Source organism: Panthera leo, chromosome F2 (assembly GCF_018350215.1).
Source record: "Panthera leo isolate Ple1 chromosome F2, P.leo_Ple1_pat1.1, whole genome shotgun sequence".
Classification (NCBI taxonomy): Eukaryota; Metazoa; Chordata; class Mammalia; order Carnivora; family Felidae; genus Panthera; species Panthera leo.
Window position 1 is genome coordinate 695,621 of NC_056695.1, and position 20,668 is coordinate 716,288.

The window sequence follows — 20,668 nt, forward strand, 5'->3', positions numbered from 1 at the left end:
GATTCCCTAATTCAGAAATTATCATCCTATGGATCTAGTTAGATTATGCTTACCTGTATAGTTATTTTTGCAAGGTAAAGGGTACTTGTGAGTATGTGAGAAATTTGAACAAGATTTCAAGTATGTTTACCTTAGAGAATCAATTATTTTCAAATCTTAGTACTATTTGTAAAGAAGCAAGTGATATGCTAGTAAAAAATTAGTCATGTCTGCTCATAGATGCAGAAAACAGATTGGTGGTTTCCGGAGGCAGGGTGGTAGGGGCAGGAAAGATGAATGAAGGGGGTCAAAAGGCACAAATTTCCAGTTATAAAACAAGTCTTGGAGATGTAATGTACATCCTGGTGACTATAGTTAATAATATTGTACATTTGAACGTTGCTAAGAGAGTTGACTTTAAAAGTTCTCATCACAAGAAAAACAATTTTGTAACTATATATGGTGAGGGATGTTAACTAGACTTACTGTGATGATCATTTCACAGTATATACAAATCCTGACTCATTTTGTACACCTAAAACAATATAACACGATATATCAATTATACCCCAATAATGAAAAATAGTTGTATCTATTTCAGAAGACTTTCCAAAACTTTCTCTTTTCTAAGGACTATGGTTTTAATTTGTAATTTGAAGTAATGAACTAAATTTCCTTACAAATCCTTTCTCTCCTAGACTTAATTCAGTTTGACTAACTTGAATCAAGAAGAATTTTACTAAATGTGTACAGTCAACATTTTTGTTTTATGTATTATTAAATAAACATTTGTGTCATCATTAGTATAAATGCTCCCCCTATTTTCTTGCAGAAGATACAGGACTGGATGAGCTGGCCACGTGCTGTAATAGCATGGCCTGAGTTCTTGTCTCTCTCAGAGCCCCGCAGCTGGGCCAAAGAACCTTTATTTCTGCCTTGGGTTTTCCTTCTTTTAAGCAAAGCTAACAATGTTTGAAATACATATGTAAGTGCTTTTTGAAAATATAAAATTACTCAGCCACATTTCAAAATAGAGTTTTTTGTTTTTTTTTTTTTTGCTAAATCTTTAGTGATTCGTTTAATTATAAAAGAAGTCCAGGTTTATAGTTACCAGGTAAATCTTTTTTAATGATTTTAAATGATTTTAAAAAGTTCTTGAAACTTTTAAAAATCTGCCTGTTTAGTAGGACACTGCATATTATCATCTCCATCCCTGGGAATCTTGAAGATCTGACTTTGGGTCAACCACCAAGGTAGAGGGCTGAGTGAGTAAGCAGAAATGCTGTGTATTGCAAAATGATACACAATTAAGAACAATACCACTTTTTCCAACTGCATCACTTTAATGTTTATTTTTGTTAATTGCATATCAGCAAACTCCATTTGAAACTAAAAGAGTTCTATTTTTTATTGCTAAAAAGGATTCCTATCAAGTCAACCTTACTACGAATCACAAAATTTCAAAGTTAATTTTTTTATCAAGAATATGTTTTGAGGGGCTTTAGTCAGTAAAGTATCCAACTCTTGATTTTGGCTCAGGTCATGATCTCACGGTTCATGGGATCAAGCTCCGTGGCAGATTCTGTGCTGACAGCATGGAGTCTGCTTGGGATTCTCTCTCTCTCTGTGTCTGTCTCTCTGCCTTTCTCTCTCTGTTCCTTCCCCCATGCACTAGCACATACATGCGCACTCTCTCTCTCAGAATAAACTTCTAAAAAAAGAATATGTTTTGAATATTTTTATGTAGAACTGAATGTTAAATATTAAAATTAGGATAAGGGAACTATTAGCATTAAAGAGGCCTATGTTCCTATTAGGTAAATATTAAAATATGGAGTGTTAAACTAATAGCTAATAAAAATACTAGCTTTATAATAGTGATTAGCAAGGAATTTGAAACCTTTAAGAGGCCCTTAAATAAGGGCCTCTTCTATTTATGTGCCCATAAATAAGAAGGAAATGGAGTAAAGTAAGCAAAAACACCAAGAATGTAATGCTTGAGATCATGGGTATATTTGTACAGTTATCTAATGTAGTTGTATTGAGGGCAAGCCAAATACATTAATTGTTTTTATTCATTTTGATGTAATAATCCTGCATCTTGCATGAGTTTATTCACTTTGTCAACAAGAGATCAGAAAAATGGGTCCTTTTAGGGTTTGCATTGTGTGTGTGAATTATGCCACCTTGTAGATAAATTACTCATAATTAACCATGTGGTCCTACCCAGGAGACAAGGAACATCTAATGCTATAGAAATCAGTGAATTAACCTTCTTTTGAAATAGTGCTTATATTAAGTAAAGAAGATATCCTTTTTTGGATTTGAGCTACATAGAAAAAATAGAACGTTGAACTCATTAAAATAGCTTTGAAAATTGTAGTGATTATTGGTACCAGAGAAGAAAGGCTAAAGTAAGCTTTCACTTAGTTGGAGTGGTTTGCTGTTTTTAATTCAGTTTAACCTTAACGGCCTTAAAGAAGACTGAATTGAGCAGAACATAGTTCTAATATTGGTAATGTTTTGTTTTTTATTTTTTATATTTTTTTTTTTTTAATTTTTTTAACGTTTATTTATTTTTGAGACAGAGAGAGACAGAGCATGAACGGGGGAGGGGCAGAGAGAGAGGGAGACACAGAATCGGAAGGAGGCTCCAGGCTCTGAGCCATCAGCCCAGAGCCCAACGCGGGGCTCGAACTCGCGAACCGCGAGATCGTGACCTGAGCTGAAGTCAGATGCTTAACCACCTGAGCCACCCAGGTGCCCCAGGTAATGTTTTGTTTTTTAGAGAGAGAGTGCACATGAGCTGGGGAGAGGGACAGAAGGAGAAAGAGAATCTTAAGCAGGCTTCACACTCAGCACAGAGCCCTACGCAGGGCTTGATCCCATGGCCCTGGGATCATGACCTGAACCGAAATCGAGAATTGAACACTGAACCAACTGAACTACTCAGGCGCCCCTAATATTGGTAATGTTTACCTGTAAACTGAAAGGTTCTAAATAGAAAAACTTTATCTAGCACGTTCTTCTTCTTAACTTAGTTATTAAAATGATATTACTTGATCATAATTTTTTAAATTAACTTGAAAGAAAAAGCTGGAAGTTTGTGACATCTTTCATCCATCTGGGTGTGGGAAGCATATTTGCATTTGTACCCAGACAGTGCAAGACACTGTACCCCACCCCCACCCTCTGATTTTCTTACAGCCTCTTCTTACTGTCTCTGTCTCTGTTCCTCCCTTCCTCCTGTCTCTTTTTGCATGTATGTGTCTAGCTCTGTCTCTGTCTCTCCATCTCTCACAATTTCTTAACTTCTGAGTTACCATACCTATAGCCTATAGGCTTAAAACCTCACTATTACAAATTTATTTTTGGATAGAGTTTGTGGGAATATACTAGACCCCTAAACCTTAGCAAGCACCAGTGTCTTCTGTATTGCTTTAGGGATTGTTTTTCACTCAGCAGAATTCCTTGGAGATTTATCCCTGTTGTCATGTGTATCAGTGGTTCCTTCCTTTTTATTGCTGAATAGTACTGTGGTATGGATGGATTTAACAGTTTGCTTAACCATTCATACCCATTGATGATATTTAGGTTTCCAGTCGGGGCTATTATGAATACAGCTGCTACAGACATGCCTACATAGGTTTTTATATAAACATAAGTTTGCATCTCTCTGCAATAAATGCCCAAGAGTGCACTGGGTTGTATGGTAATTGCAAGTTTAGCGTTTTTAAAAATTGCCAACCTTTCTCTGATTGGCTACATAATATAGCTTTACATTCCCAGCAGCAATGTTTGAGCAATTCAGTTTCTCTATATTCTCATCTGCTTTCAATGGTGTCACTATGTTTTGTCTTAACCATTTTGATAGTATAGAGGTACTATATAAGTCTGGTTTTAATGTGTGTTTTCTTAATAGCTAATGACATTTAACATCTTTTGAGGTGCTAATTTGCCATTCTTATATCTTCGGTGAATTGTCTGTTAGTGACAGCTGTCCGTGTTTTATTTGATTGTTCATTTTTTCACTGTGGAGTTTTCAGATTTCTTTATATATTCTAGGTCATAGTCCTTCTTTGGATATGTGATTTGCAAATATTTTACCTCTGTAGGTTCTCTCTTTGTCCTCTTAAAAAGGTCTGGCTCGAAGCAAAAGATTTTAGCTTTGATGAAGTTCAGTTTTGTAATTTTTTTTTCTTTTTATGGGTAAAATTTTTTTTTTATCTCAAGTCTAAGTACACTTTGCCTAGCCTGGGTGCTGAAGATTTTCTCCTATGTTTTTCTAAAAGTGTTATGGCTTTATTGTTTACATTTATGTTCATGATCCATTTTGAGTTAAATTTTATATAAAGTTTGAGACTTAGTTTGAAGCTCATACTTTTTTTGACTATGAATATCCAGAGTCTGCTTCTTTTATTGTATTGCTTTGGCACTTTTGTGAAAAATCAGTTGGGCAGATCTGTATATGTATCTGTATACTTACATATAGTATAGCGTGGAGTATACTTAATAGGTTCTCTATAATGTTTTATTGATCTATGTCTATTCCTCCAACAATATCATAGAGTAGTGATTATTGTAACTATATAGTAAGTCTTGAAAGTAAAGAGAGTAATTCCTCCCACTCTATTCTTCTTTTTCAAAATTGTTTTAGATGTCCTAGTTCCTTTGCCTTTCCATATAAATTTTTTTCCAACTTTGTTAAGGTGTACGGGTAATAAAAATTGTATATATTTAAGGTGTATACATGGTGATTTGATATACATTGTTAACTAACTACCACAATCAAACTAATTATATATCTTTTATCACACTCGGATGGCTACCAAATTATTGCTCTTAAGGGGAAATATGAGTAGTGATCTTCTATTCTGCCACCTTGCTAATGTCCTATATAAATTTGAGAGTAAGCTAATGTACATCTGCAAAAAATCTTGCTAGAGTTTCAATAGGAATTGTTTTAAACCTATGTATCCTTTTGGGGAGAATTGGCATCTTTATGATAGTGAGTCTTTCGAGCCACTAAATATGGTATGTCTCTATAAGATCCTTGATTTATTTTAGCAGTGTTTTATAGCTTCACACAAGTAATATATATGTTTATTAGATTTACATGAAATGTTTTTTGTCATTATTTGCATTTTTAAATGAATTATATTTTCAATTTTGGTGTCCACGTGCTCATTGATAGTATATAGAAATACATTTTTTATATGCTGTAATCTTGCTGAACACACTTATTCCAGAGTTTTTCTGTCGATTGCTCTCTTGTAATTTTCTACACAAGCAATCATGTCATTTGCAAATAGGGAATGATTTATTTCTTCCTTTTTGTTCTGTATGTCATTCCCCTACCCCTGTCTTGCCTCATTGCACTGACAAGAACTTCCAGCTCTCTGAATAAAAGTGGTGAGAGCAGGCGAGCCAGTGGCCCACTGCTGCACAGGAAAGTCAGCTGGTCCCTCTGGAAACTGTGTTCCAGGTACCCTGCATGGGAGGCACACAGTGGAGTGCCATGGAAGGGTGAGGACCCCACTGGCGTGGGCTGCATGCAAGCCTGCCCTCCAGAACTGCCTGGACTTGCAGGTTCCCTAACATGGCCCCCTTCTCCAACACACCCTACTACTCTGCAGGAGCGGCAGTCTGCAGGTTGGCTCAGAATTCATACGCTAGGGTGAGAGTTGCCAGGTTGTGGTAGTAGTCATAGCCATGTAGCCAAACTGCATCCATTATCACCTGCCATGCCATCTTCTCTTCTGGGCCCTTCCAGTGTCCCAAGGCATAGGTAGAGAGGTGGAGGTAGATGATGGGCTCAGTGAGCAGCAAGGGGACAAATGTCAAGTGGGTCCTGGAGTCCCCAGGCCTTGGCCATCTGGGGGCCTGGGGGCACTTGAATTCTATGGGCGTAAGAGGATCTGCAACATTAACCCAGCACAGCAGAAGTCAGTGGAGTATAAATTTTGCTCCTTCTTTACCTTTGGTAAAGGTGACCTCATATGCCCTTGGGAGTCTCCTTCCCTCAATTTATAAAATGTAAATAATTGTCATGACCTCTTTTTTTTCCATTTCCCTTATTCTTTGTGGAAAATGCTGTGAAAAGTATTCAATGGCCTATGTGTGAAGAAAGAACATAGGCCCCTTTTTAACAACAAAAAAAATAAAAGAAAAAATAGAATGAATATTCTTGCCTTGTTTCCCTTCTTAGATGGAAAGCATTCACTCCATCACTATTAATTATAATGCTAACTGAGGGAGTACTCTATTTCTAGTTTTCTGACTTTTTGGTTATAAATCAGTGTTCAATGTTGTAAAATAGTTTTTCTGCTTCTACTGAAGAAATATAAGACTTTTTTTCATTTTTAATGTGGTCGAGGTGATTTTCAAATATCAAATGAGACTTGAATCCCTGGAGTTAACCCCTTTGTCATGTTGTATGATCCTTACATTTACTTCTGAATTCTATTTACTAGTATTTCATTAAGGATTTTTCATCTGTATTCCTGAGGTATGTTGGTCTGTGGTTTTTCTTTTTCCTTTTCCTCCTTTTCCTCTCCCTCCTCCTCTTCCTCATCCTTCTCCTTCTGTACTTTTTCTGGTTTTCTTATTAGAGTAGTACTATTTTTATAAGGTGAATTGGGCAATGTTTCCTCCTCTTCTGTGGTGTCTTCATAGTCTGTAGTGATATCCTCTGTTTCATTCTTGATTTTGGTGATTGTATCTTCTCTGTTCTTTCCTTTTGAAAAGATAGTATAAAATTGGTGTTAATTCTTCTTTGTACATTTGGTAAAATTCTCCAGTGGAACTGTCTGGACCTGGAGTTATCTTTCTGGGACTTTTTAATTTACATATTTATATATGTAATAAAAGATATATACATATCTTTATTATTTATAGGTCTGTTCAAATCATCTGTTTCATTTTGGTTGAGTTATGGTAGTTTGTGCTTTCGAGGAATTGGTCCATTTCATTTAAGTTATTGATAATTTCATATATATAGCAGTTAATAGTAATCTCATACTAGCTTTGTGATGTCTTCATAGTCTGTAGTGATATCCTCTGTTTCATTCTTGATTTTGGTGATTATATCTTCTCTGTTCTTTCCTTTGTCAGTTAATTTTATTAATCATATCAAAAAGTCAACTCTTCATTGCATTTTTTTCTATTATTCTTAATTTCATCTATTTCTGTTCTTTATTATTTATTTCCTTCTATCCACTCTGGGTTTATTTTGTCTTTTTTTTTTTTTTCATATAGGTTTTTGAAGTCAGAGCTTAGCTTACTGATTTGAGATTTTTCCTCTTCTCTAATGTAAGCTTTAAGTGCTATAAAAATTTCCTCTCAGTATTGCTTTAGTTGTTTCATACAAAATTTGGTATATTAAAGTTACATTTTCACTCAGTTAAATGTTTTATTTTATTATTTTTTAAAATTTTCCTTGGCACTTCCTCTTTGACCCATGGATGACTTAGAAGTGTGTTGTTTTTATTACTGTTTGTTATTTTATTTCTTTATTTCTTAGTTCTCTTTTCTTTCTGTTGATTTTTAGTTTACTGTGTTTCAGTTCTTTTAAATTCATTCAGTTTTGTCTTATGGCCTATAATATGGTTTTTCTTGGAATATGTTTTATGGGCTCAGTAAAAGAATGTGTATTTTCTCTGTTGTTGGGTGGAATGCTCTATAAATGTCTATCAGATCCTGTTGATTGATGGTATTTTTTACTCTTTGGTATCTTTACAGACATTCTGTCCAGTTGTTTTATCAGATGTTGAGAGAGAGCTGTGTGGTCTGTATTTCTAATTGTGGATTTGTCATTTTTCCTTTCAGTTTTATCAGTTTTTACTTTATGTATTTTGAATCTACATTGTTTGGTGCATATTAAGATGGCTGTGTCTTCTTGGCAGACTTACCTTTTTATTATTATGTAATGTTCCTCTGGTCTCATAATTTTCTTTGCTCTAAAACTGACTTCATCTGATACCCTGCTATATTTTCATATTTTTCTTAATGTTTATGTGATGTATTTTCCCCATCCTTTAACCTGTATCTTTATATTTGAAGTGAATTTTTTGTAGACAGCATATAGATGGATCATAATTTTTAATCCAGTTTGCTAATCCTTGTCTTTTACCTAGTTTATTTAGATCATTTATACTTAGTGTAAATATTGATATGTTAAGACATAGGTCTACCTTTTTACTTTTTGTATTCTTCATGTTGTTCTCTTTATTTTCATTTCTGTTTTTTTTTTTTCTGGCTTCATATGGGTTATCTAAACAATTTTTAGAATTTTCTTTTGATCTATATATAATTTTTTTGTATGTATCTTTCTTACAGCTATTTTATTGATTGCTCTAGGCATTATATTTTATACATATAACTTACCACAGTCTACTGGGTCAACATTTTGCCAGTTTTTATGAAGTATATAATAAACCTTATCTCTTATATCCTTTTAACTCTTCTTAATTAGAATATAATTTTTTAAAAAATATTGGTTTTGCATGTGTTTAGAACTATATCAGACATTGTTATAATTTTTGCTTCAACTATAAATACAATTTTGAAAACCCTGCAGGAGTAGGAAAGCCTATTGTACTTACCTGTATCTTTCCATTTTTATTTCTTCCTTCCCACAGATCTTGAGGTTCTGTTCATTGTTTTTTAAGTCTGGTTTTGTTATTGTTATTGTTGTCCACATTGTTTAACTTCTATTTTTATCTTCAAGTTCACTGATTTCTTTGTTTCCTCCATTCTGCCATTGAACCCATTGAGTTTTTATATTCACTATTTTATTAATTGGTTCTAAAATTTCCATTCTAAAAATAACTATTTTTTGCTGAGACTTTCTATCTTTTCATTTGTCTCATGTGTGTTCATAATTGCTTACTGAAGCGTGTTTATAATGGCTGCTTTAGAATCTTTGTCAGATAATTCTAAAACTGTTTCGGTGTCATTTCAGCATTGCCATGTATTATGTTTTTTTCTTTTGAGATTTTTTTCCTTGTTTTTAGTATAAGAAACCATCTAAACCATCTAAAGTTGGTAACCTGTACATCGAGGTATTATGATATGAGAATCTGGATCTTATTTAAACCTGTTTTAGGGGAATTTGTCTGACACTGCTCTGAGAAGAAAAGTGGAGGGAGCTGGAGGTGGGGGGCTTATTACTGCCAAGTGGAGGTAAAAGTCTAAATTCTCTTCTTGATCCCCATTGATACTTGAAGGGTGAAGAACTCATTGTTACTGCTGAGCAGATGTGAGTTCCGGCTTCCTGCTAGACCTCAGCTGACATAACCCTTGCTGGGAGGGCCAGGGGTGCTGCTTCCCACATGGTTTCCACTGATAACACTGGAAGAAAGTGTGAGGATAGAGGGTAGCTACAGTACCACTGGGTGGAGTTGAAAGTCCTGACACTCTGCTGGGCCTACTCTGACTGTACACCAGAGGGGCAGGGAAGGGTACTTGTTACTGATGTCAGGTGGGAGTGGAAGTCCAGACCCCCAGGTGGTCTCCACTGTCATTGTGTGTGTGTGTGTGTGTGTGTGTGTGTGTGTGTGTGTGTTGCAGGGGCGGGGATTGATCAGGGAAGGCTATTATAAGCCTGCAGGGATGGAGGTCCCAACACTCTATCCTGCCTTCTCTCACACTACCCCAACTGGGCTTTAAAGACTTTTTATTACAGCCTGATGAGGGTGCAAGTCAGGGCTCCCCACTCATCCTTTTCTCATGTGTGTGGTAGTGAGTCACAGGTCTTCTGTGATGTTTGCCTAGAATAGAACAGTCATTTTCTAAAAGTTTTGTGTCTCACCAGGCTGCCCCTTCCCTGACCTTTGGTTGGAGAGAGTAAGCTTTTGTAGGGGCTTTTTTATCTGTACGCATCATTGTATTAGGTTGCCACCTTCTTCAGTTTGAAGTCTGGGATATAAGAGACAAACAGAAAACCCAGAAGCTCACCAGTATGTTGTTCCTTAGGTCCCAAGGTCTCTAGGGCCTAGCTGGCATGCCTTCTTCCCACCTCTCAGTATCTTCTTATGTTTAGTTGATATCTAATGTCAGGCATTTTAGTTGTGCTTAATGGGATAAATTAGAGAAAAAGATGTCTGCTCCTAAATGGAGTGGAAGTGGAAGTCCTAAATTTTCCTTGATGTGTAGCAGCATTACCTCTTTTGAGGAATGAGTGTTGAAGAGTCTTCTCAAATCTGGTATTTGAATGGAACCAGGAAAATTTTGTCTTTTATGTTCCCAGACTCCTTTTCTACTTAAACATGAGGCATTTCTGTGACTGTGCTCCATTTGATAGTGAAGGTGGAAGCTTCTTTGGGACTTGATGCCATGTTCTTTGAAAGATTAGAGCCACCAAAATGTCTAAAGGTTTTATTTATAAATAACGTTTCTTTTAATGTCTGGGCAATTCTTTGAGCCTGTTGATAGTCTTTGCTTACTCCCTTAATTTCTTCATGAAACATCCTAAGGCCATCACCTACCAGACTAGGAGATCTGAGGAAACTTTAACCCAGGTACTGACATGGTCTTCTTCCATTCCCCTTATCCCAACACAGGACTTACACTGGAAAAGTAGAATTCATTCCACTGACATTCACTCTTCAGTGTGTGAGGGTGGGTTTCACTTTTGTTTGTTTGTTTGTTTGTTTTATTGAAGTATAGTCAACATACAATATCCTGTTAGTTTCAGGCATGCAACATTGTGATTTGACAGTTCTGTACATTATACAGTGCTTACCATGATAGGATACCATCTGCCATCATACAAAGTTTTACAGTGTTATTGACTATGTTCCCCATGCTGTACTTCTTATCCCCATGGCTTATTCATTTTATAACTGCAGGTTTGTACCTCTGAATGCCCTTCACCCATTTTGCCCATCCCTGCAAGCCCATCCCCTCGGATGACCACTAGTTTGCTCTCTTTATTTATGAGACTGTTTCTGTTTTTGTTTGTTTGTTTTTGCTTTTAGATTCCATATATAAGTGAGATCATATGGTATTTGCCTATCTTTGTCTGATTTATTTCACTTAACCCTTTAAGTCTATGTCACAAATGGCAAGATCTCATTCTTTTTATGGCTAAGTAGTATTCCATTGTATATGTGAACCACATCTTCTTTATCCATTCATCTGTTGCTGTCGCTTAATGAGCTGGCTTAGTTTTGTCTTTCCTTAGCAGGCGAGTCATTGCCCTTTGTATTCCTGATTTAGCAAGAACATGAGGGGAATCCAACACGGTAAATAAACTGTTATATTTCTTTCTCTTTTCCAGGCAAAAGCTTGTTATCCCAAATGGAAGTTGCCCTGTTATTCTGAATACTTATTTTTGTCAGAAAATTGTCACCAAAGAAGATTCAAAAATAATACATGAAGTGCACTGTTGGGACACACCCCTTCCAAGAAGAAGTATCACCTTGGCCCAGATGTTTATATTTAAGAATCTAACAATTAAATCTCCTGAAGGCCAGGTAAACTTTCATTGGTTTAGAGGTTTTATGCTTTGTAATAATATTGGGATTGAAAGTGAAGATGTTTACCTTTGGTTTCCCTTCAGATATTCAGCAAATGTATATGCCCAAACAGCTTGTTATTATTGTTATGCCTGCTGTAGTTCAGTGTTTAGCTGTGAGCTTTCACAGTATTTCATCTAATTGTTCATTTTTAATCTTTCTCCTAATCTGTCAAAATAAATGAGTTTTCATTTTTTTTAATTCTCATTTTGTAATTGTCTAAGAATTTTGTTTAAGCTTTTAAGTTCTTAAATACGAAAAAAGTCACATGTTTTTCTTTTTCTAAGTATCTATATCCCCTGGGACAAAAAGAACCGCATAAACTTGAGATTATACACTGAGATTATACATTGCTTTTTGGAATTTTATTGGCTTTCCATCATGATCATTTATCAAGATGAATTTAGGGAGCCCCTAAATTTCCCTTACAGCAGGCATGAAAGGCACTCTGGGGACCATTCCAGGCTCTAAGTGTCTGTGACTCCAGGTGTACCATCTCAGGTTCGCCTAGTTAGCTGAGTTAGCACCGAACAGAAGGCTGAGACTGACAGGTAGTGTGAGGGGACATAAGAAAGAGAAACGTACACAGACTTTCATGTTGCTTGTAAATGTCGTCAAGCATCCTCCCCCTTTGATAACCAAAAGAAGTGTATGAAGGGGATTATGGGAAAAGGAGGGCTCTCTAATCAATTAATTTATGGCTCAAAGTGCATTACTGCTTTAACATATAGTTGTAAACAGCTACAGGATATTAAATTCATGAAATACTTAATTTTTCTGTGTCTCAATATTTTTATCTTTAAAATGGTAATAATGATAATCTACCTGCTTGGGTGGCTATGAGGTTAAATATGTTTGTTATATAAGTAAGCACAGTACATAAAGAAGAGTGCCTGGGATGTGTCCTAGAAGTGTTATCTTATTACAATATCTAATATTATTGTAAAGCGTTGTTGGGAGGCTACATGAGCCTATAAAGTACCCAGCATAGTACACTGCATATAAAAAGCACTTAATAATATGATTTATTTTTTAAACCCTAGTCATTTTTTGTTTTTCACTTTGTCCTGCTGCGATTGCTACCTCATACAAGAATTTTCTAGATTACCATGAAGTGCGGTAATAGCAGGACTTTCTGCATGTTTTCAAAGACTCAGGACAACGTGTGCTTCCACTGACTGGAAACACTTTTTGCTGTTTCCATGTGATTTCTCACGTTGCCCGCCTCAGCAGCATTAGTTATGGGGCAGACACAGAGACCCACACCATGTCTTTTGTCTTCATCGTTCCTTCGGTGTTGTACAGTTACATCACAGAATTACCTGAGAATATCATTACTTGGTGTGTGCCATGCTGCTATTAGTTAAACTGAGATTGTTCCTTTGCATGTCTTGGCCAGGTTATGTGTAGTGATCTCACTACCATGAGGACAGAATGCACCCGTGGACATGAGGAAACCAAGCAATGCTTCCCGGCTCAAGCTCCCCTGAGGGACTCTCTTCTGGATGCAGTGGAAAGCCAGGGAGCTGCCCCAGGGTCAGGAGTCAAGGTCCGAGTGGTGGTACAAAGAGTTTACTCTCTTCCCTGCAGGTATCATCAGGGAGGTGGCTCAGCTGTTCCACCAGGCCCAGACCCATCCAGAGCTCGGTGAGTGACAAGACACAGGCATGTGTGCTAGAGTCACTTAGACAAAGTAGAGACCCTTCCTAGAGAAAGCAGAAATTCTTGGCTACATTCACCATATACATGAGTTTTGGGTTTTTTGGGTTTTTTCTTGCATCAAAATTTGGGACATGTGGTGTAACAAAGGAATCCCCCTGTTTACTTAATATAAAAAGTCCTACTAAAAATTTAATTTGTTGCATTTACTTTTACCTTTAATGGTTCATATTACTGAAAGTGATACAAACAAGAAATACCGGTATTGTTCTAGAAAAGCCAAGATATGTGATCATGATACCTAAAAAGACCACTGCAATGTCTATCAAGTTTTATATATCTTAAAAACCTAATAAATGGCAGTTGGTAAATCCGTGGCTTTCAGAGAGTGCTATTCTAACCTATATCAGCACTACCTAATAGGACTTTCTACAGTGATGTAAATGTTGTATATCTGTACTATTCAGTGAGGTAGCCACTGACCACATATGGTTACTGAGTATTTGAAATATGGCTAGTGGAACTGAGGAACTAAATTTTAAGTTTTATTTAATTTTAATTAACTTAATAGCCCCATGTGTCAAGTGGCTACCTTCGTATATAGTGTAGCTAGCTAGCTACATGAGCCAAACCTATAATTCAAAGTACTTTGTTTATACCAACTATGGGAATGACATCTTTCTACTCGTTTTTAGGTCCTTCCTGTGTTTTTTCAAATAGCTGCAGTCATGTCATTGACTGAAGAGTTTATGTCAGAGCCTTGGCATAACCTTTTGAGATTATATTTCTTTCTATGTGACATTGCCCTCAAAGCAGTGAGGTGGATTTACAACATAATAGAAATTAAAAGAATGGATATCAATTTATCAATCATTCTTTTCTGTCTAATTTTAAAAGAAAACACATATTGAAGAAATAGTAACTACAACAATATCCTATTTTTATAATGCCTTCTGATGCCATTCAGACAGAGTAACAGGAAACAGTTCTTTGTTAATTATGAATCCTCCTCAGGTGGATGAGCACTTTATTTGAAAGTCCTACGGATTTCAAAGTCTCCTTCAGATGTAGTTAGAGAACATTTCTTTTGGATTTATAGGAAAAGATTTATTTTGTTTGCAATATGTGCGTGTGAAATGATTTTATCATTTTCAAGGTTTTTATCATGACTTATAGCTATAGACCAGTCTTATACTCTTTATCTGAGCCAGTTATAGATCAGCCATAGGTTTTGTTTTGTTTTGCTTTTTTCATGGAATGTATCCAGCATTAGGCTTTGGAGAAGGAACTACTGAGTAAGCTAGGCAGTGATGATCTTGGTAAAGCTCCTCCAGCCCAGCACACAGACCACCCTCAGAGGAGACTGGGGACAGTTGAGACTGAGTCACAATGATGAGAAGGCAAGGTGAAAGTGACAGTGAGTTTGCTTTGCTTAATTATGAGTGGCACCTTGAAGTCTGTCCCTCCAGCTCCTTTGGTGGTACTTGTTTTACTTGCTGAGCATGAATATCAGAGAAGGATTGGAGACCAAAGTCTGGTGAATTGCTGCTGGTGGTTGGCATTATGAATGCTGTGGGTTGTGCCTGAGAACATACACTGGGACATGTCACATGAGACTGGGCTCAGTTGTGGATTGAAAAACGGCGAGGCATAAACCTCAAAAACAAGAAAATAGCCTTCAGTTATTCAGATGTCATTAATATGCATCGTATGCGCTGTGTTTCCTGCAGCACACTTGAGACCGTACAGTGCCAAGGGTACAGGGTATTAGTCGTATCACAAACAAGGAAACTGAGCTTCAGAAAGGTTCTTACTTGCTGACAGTTATACAGGTGGACAAAAATAATAGCATCATGAGATCCAGAATCCTAAAATGCCAGGGTTGCAGAGAGTATGGAGCTGAAAGAAAGAGGGTAAAATTGAGTTAGACCAAGCTCTGCTTAGTTTAAAGCTGACGGGGGGGGGGGGGGGGGGGGGGGGGGGGGGGGCGGTCAGATCACCCTGGGCAGCAGGAGTGGTAAAAGTGCCCAGCCCTGAGGAGAATTGTCTGGACTGTGTAGGAAAATGAACCTTTGGACAGAAAATCATGGCATCTGAGCTTGGGTTTGAGGACAAGACTTCTGAGATGTCTTTGGGGTACAAAACGGTATTATTGTATAATGATTATTAATATTTTATAGATTCATAATGCTATCACAATGATCAAGCTCCAGTTTACACACAAAATTAATGTAGAAGTAAAATTATACTTAACATTGTACTAATTCTTTGCTAATGTATCTACTTAAAAAGCACATCAAAATATCTGCTTTGGAGAATCAGTTAGCAATATGTTTTATAATGTAGAATTTTTAATTTATACACATGTAACATGTATATAAGAGAAAACATTATTTAAAAAACTTAGGTTTAGGGGCGCCTGGGAGGCTCAGTCGGTTGAGCGTCTGACTTCGGCTCAGGTCATGATCTCGCGGTCTCTGGGTTTTAGCCCCGCGCTGGGCTCTGTGCTGACGGCTCGGAGCCTGGAGCCGGCGACGCCTGCTTTGGACTCTGGGTCTCCCTCTCTCTCTGCCCCTGCCCCGCTCAAGCTCTGTCTCTCTCTCTCTGCCAAAAATAAATAAACATTAAAAAAAAATTTTTTTTTAAAGACTTAGGTTTATAGCTTGGAAGATTCCTATCTTTTCTACTTGCAGCTTCTGCCTGTAACTTTGGGTGGACTCCTGTGCAATCCACGGAGTCAGTTTGTCCAGAGGCATGACTGCAGCAGACAGGAAATTGCACAGTGACACCTTACACTGAAGGCAGCCCCCGGTCTGCTCTCTCGTCATAACCTGCTATACTCCAAAGATCCAAAGATCTTTCTATCAGTGAACTGAAAGACAATCTTGGTCACTATGTGTTTTCTGTAAAGTGCCAGAAATTAAGGCCTGCAGAAAAAGAAATGACTGACGTATAGTAGATATTTTGCCACAACAAGTTTCCCTTTTCTGCCCAAATGAGGTCAGATGACTCTTCATGGAGCACTGTAATGAGTCTTATATCTAACTTTGCTTAGCACCTCAATCATAGATGTCAGTCTCAGTCTGTTCCCTATACTTTAGCAGTATCACTTTTCTAAGATCAGTAACAACTTATCTATCTTCTGATGGCAGACCCCCAGATTGTTGCCAACTTTGAAATTAAAGGAAATTTATTTGAAGGTAATCAGTCCTGAACAGAGTCACATAGATTCAGTCAAGAGGCTCATTTCCTCTGAGCTGTGAAACGTTATCAAATATATACTTTAGATTTCAAAAATATAACATCTGAGAGCCTCCTGTCCCTTGTTCCTCTGGATGACTTCCTTTAACTCAGGCTAGTAAAGAAAACACTTGCACAAGATTTCTCAAAGTGTTACAGGTCAGAATAACCAATACAAACTTAAGTTTTATAAATCACTAAAATCAATAGTAGCGAAAACCCAGCTTCAAAGGCACTCCCTAACCAATAATCTAGGCAGACTGTTCAGAGCCCAGATCCACCTTTATCTAGATCCACTGTATATTGAACGAATGTTAAATAAATGCATGACTAATAAAGTAACAGGCTTTTTTTTTAGTGGAATGGGAGCACTGGTCTTGCAGATAACTTATAGTGGAGGAAACTGAGGAAAAGAAAAAGTAAGTGAATTCCCTAGTAACTGCCTACCTCATGGCAGAACAGAATCTGGACCATGTTACCTCACTCCCAGTCCATGTTGGCTGCCATTAAACATTGCCTTTCTTTCTCCCTTTCGGAAACATTGGCTTCCTTTCTCCTTCAGATATTTAACTTAGGGACAAGTAGTTTAATTTTATCCTTTAAAGATGCACATTTTTTCTTGCCTGTCATTACAGAAATATTGATAATGGGAGAGTTTTTTGTGAGGGTATTTAATTCAAACAACTTGCTCAATGGTCTTGTGTTTGGACAAAAAGCTGGAAGGACAGAACCTCCCATTTACAGTTTTTTAACATCTTTTTTTTTTTTTTTAATGTTATTTATTTATTTAGTTAGTTAGTTAGTTAGTTATTTTGAGAGAGAGACAGAGACAGAGTGCAAGGGAGGAAGAGGCAGAGAGAGAGGGAGACACTGAATCCGAAGAGGCTTCAGGCTCTGAGCTGTCAGCACAGACCTGTCAGCTCACGACCTGAGCCAAAGTCAGGCGCTTAAACAACTGAGCCACCCAGGCGCCCCTCCCATTTATAGTTTTAATAGCTATTGTGCATTGTAGTTGTATGGAAATTCATTGAGCTGAAGTCAGGGAAAGAGCACATTTTTCTTTCTCTGTATCTTGATATTTTATTTTCTCTTTTCATCTTTGACCTTTCCTTTCGTCTCTTGTCCTGCGTTTCTTCCTCCTTTTCACTAAGGGCGAAAAAATCCACCATTGTCCTAGGACGGGTTCTAAGTCTGCAGTGATGAACAAAATCAAACATTGTCCTTATGCTCATGGAGCATATTGCCGTCGGGAAGTCCTGCACAGAACAATTAAAAACAAATACATTCATGATTATAAGTTGTGATAAGTGCTCTGGTGAGAAAAGTAGGACGCCATGAGGGAGGCCAGGGGAGGATTCAAGGATGGGTATTGTAAGGCAGTACTATCTCAGGTGGCACCTGAAAGGTAAGTGGATGTCAGATAAAAACCAGATGAAAGAGAATTACAGTGGAAGAGAGAATACCTTTGGAATCTCCTAGGCAGAAGAAGGAAGCGGATGTGGCCAAGGTGTGTGGGCCAGTGGGGGAGCCAGAGAGGCAAGCCAGCTGTAGGCTGCACTCACAGTCCGCAGGGGTGTTGCCGTGGCTGCCCACTGACCCCAAATACAGTTCACAGGGTTTGAAGACGACTTTAGCGGCCAGGTGGAAAATGGTCAGGGCGGGGGAGGCACATGGAACACGCCCCAGTGGAAGCTGAGAGACCAGGAGGAGGCGCACTGCAGGAGTACAAGTGAGCCTAGGTTCCAGAGTCTCAGACTCCGACATGGCACACTGAGAAATGGAGACAAGGGTCACCTTCTGGAGGCATGTGATGACTTAGGGGTGGCTTGGGTGTGGGGCGAGTGAAGTAGAAGGCAATATTAAGAATGATCCCCAATTTGATTGCTTGATGGAATGATGAGCTATTTACTGAGGTGAGAAAAACTGGGATGAGAAGAGGTTTGGAGGGAAGCTTGAGAGTTCAGTTCAGGGCCTGTTTAGTTGGAGATTCCTGAGACATCTAAGGAGAGGTGTCAGATGAGAAAATTGGATATAAAGATCTCACATTCAGAGAAGAATTTTAGGTTGGAGATAAACATGTCAGCCTACAGCTGGTCAGTATGTATGTTTTGTGTGTATGCATATTTTATTTGCTAACTTGAATAGGTTATATTTGTCCATGGTGCTGCGCTAAAGGCACTAGACGGCATACAGTGAAAGGCACATCCCCCAGCCCTCATCCCAGGTGGTGCCCCCTGCTCTTCCTCCCCACACCTCTTCTAGGTATGTTGTGTCACAGCTAGTAAGTCTCTAAAGCCAGAGCAGTGGATAAGATCGCATTAGGGAAAAGGTAGACACAAAGAAAAGAAGAAGTGATAGCATGGACTTACATGTCCTATAGCATTGGAGGACTGGTAAAAGAGGGGGCCAGCCAAGGGAGACTAAAGAGGAAGAGCTAATGATAGAAGAGTGAAACCCAGTGTACTGTGACAGGCACTTAGAATATAGGATTTCCCGTATGTGCCAGTGGACAGCCAAGAGTGGTGGTGCAGAGAAGCCAATAAAATAAGGAGTGAAAACATGCAGTGCATTGCTGAGAGGCTCCTATGTAACTTTATGAACAGGAGATGCAGGGGAGAGGTGAGGCTAGAAGCTAGCTGGGGGGAGATGAAGAGTGAATGCGGTGTGGGGAGGAGGGACAGATTTTGATAGCAAGTGCTTTCTGATGCATAAGGGAATGAGAAAGTCAAACATTCAGCAGAATAACAAAACCGGGGAGGGCATTCTGGCTATCACTTTCGACACAGGTACCATTTTTCTTTTGAAAATGCATTGAGGTCCACTTATTGTGGTAAGCACTGAGTAATATATAGAATTGTTAAATTGCTACATTCTTCACCTGTAACTAATATAACACTGTACATTAAATATATTGGAATTAAGATTTTTAAAACTGCATTGAGGTAGAGGCAGGCCATTAATGGGAAGAGCAGAAGACGGTCTGGAATCAGACTGGTGCTGGGTTCAAATGCTGATTCTGCCACTAAGTAGGGAGACTTGGGGCAAATTCTGTTTCCTTATTTGTGAAATTTGAATTATAATACTTTCCACAGTTCAGGTTCATGATGAAGATTAACTGAGGTCATGTATGTAATGTGTTTAGCATTACATTGTAATCTGATGCTTCCAATATAATAAGCACTCAATGGAAAGTGGCTTGCTAGCTCTTTAAAAGCAAGTGCGGGGGCGCTTGGGTGGCTCAGTCAGTTGAACATCCAGCTCTTGAGTTCAGCTAGGGTCATAATCTCAAGGTTCGTGGGATCAAGCCCTGTATCGGGCTCTACACTGGGTGTGGAGCCTCCTTGGGATTCATTCTCTCTCTCTCTCTCTGCCCCTCCCCTGCTCGCATGTGTGCATGCTCTCTATCTCTCAAAATAAATACACTTAAAAAAAAGTTTTAGTAAAAAAATTTTAAAAAACAGGTGCAAATACTTAAAGATTGTAAAATACTGACAAATAATGTTGTTATAATTATAGAAACGTAAAATAAGCGAAGAAGATCCTATTACAAATCAGCATTCTTGTTAGCAGTGAGTCTGTTGCCTTGGCTATAGGGGAAGCTTGATTGAAGGTGGTTTTTACTTCTAACCTTTTGCACCCCACCTTGCCTCACCCCCCTCATCAACAAGGAGCTGCTGCCCGTTTAGTTGAGAAAACAAACATTTATGTAAATTCATACATATGACATGTGACTACGGCCTTCTAAATGATGGAGGAATAAAAGTTCCTCTGTAATAAACACCTTGCAAAAAAACTGCTGTAATGCTGGGTCCAGTACTGGATAGTGCTGATAATTATGGTTGGTATATTTTTGTCTTTGTCTAGAGCATTTAAAAATATCCCATACTCCTGGAGCACCTGGGTAGCTCAGTCAATTAAGCATCCGACTCTTAATCTTGGCTCAGGTGATCTCATGCTTCCTGAGTTCAAGCCCTGCTCCCTCTCTCTCTGCCTCTCTCTCTGTCTCTCTGTCTCTCTCTCTCTCTCTCTCTCAAAAATAAATAAATAAACATTAAAAAGAAGTAAAAAAAACATCCCAGATTCCTGATGGTGAAAATGATCCAGTATTAGAGCAGTGTGAGGGACACGAACTAATAGATAGTGGATGAGATGATTTTTTTTTTTTTTTTTTGTATTGTAGTTAGTTACAGATGTGTCATTCTTTACTATAAGGTTGTAAATTCCTTGCCGGTAAGGATTATGTGTAGTAGTGTTAATATTCGTCAGTGCAT

The 20,668-nt window shown here is 37.9% G+C and overlaps 1 protein-coding gene across 2 annotated transcripts in view; it reads left to right on the forward strand.

Annotated features, from left to right (window-relative positions):
• The window catches only part of SPIDR (scaffold protein involved in DNA repair), a 479,623-nt gene that overhangs the window by 330,918 nt on the left and 128,037 nt on the right, over positions 1-20,668 (forward strand). For both annotated transcript variants that reach the window (XM_042923261.1, XM_042923262.1), the window contains 2 exons: positions 11,261-11,456; positions 12,898-13,145. In XM_042923261.1, the coding sequence (XP_042779195.1) occupies positions 11,261-11,456; positions 12,898-13,145 (444 nt within the window). The remainder of the gene's footprint in view (positions 1-11,260; positions 11,457-12,897; positions 13,146-20,668) is intronic.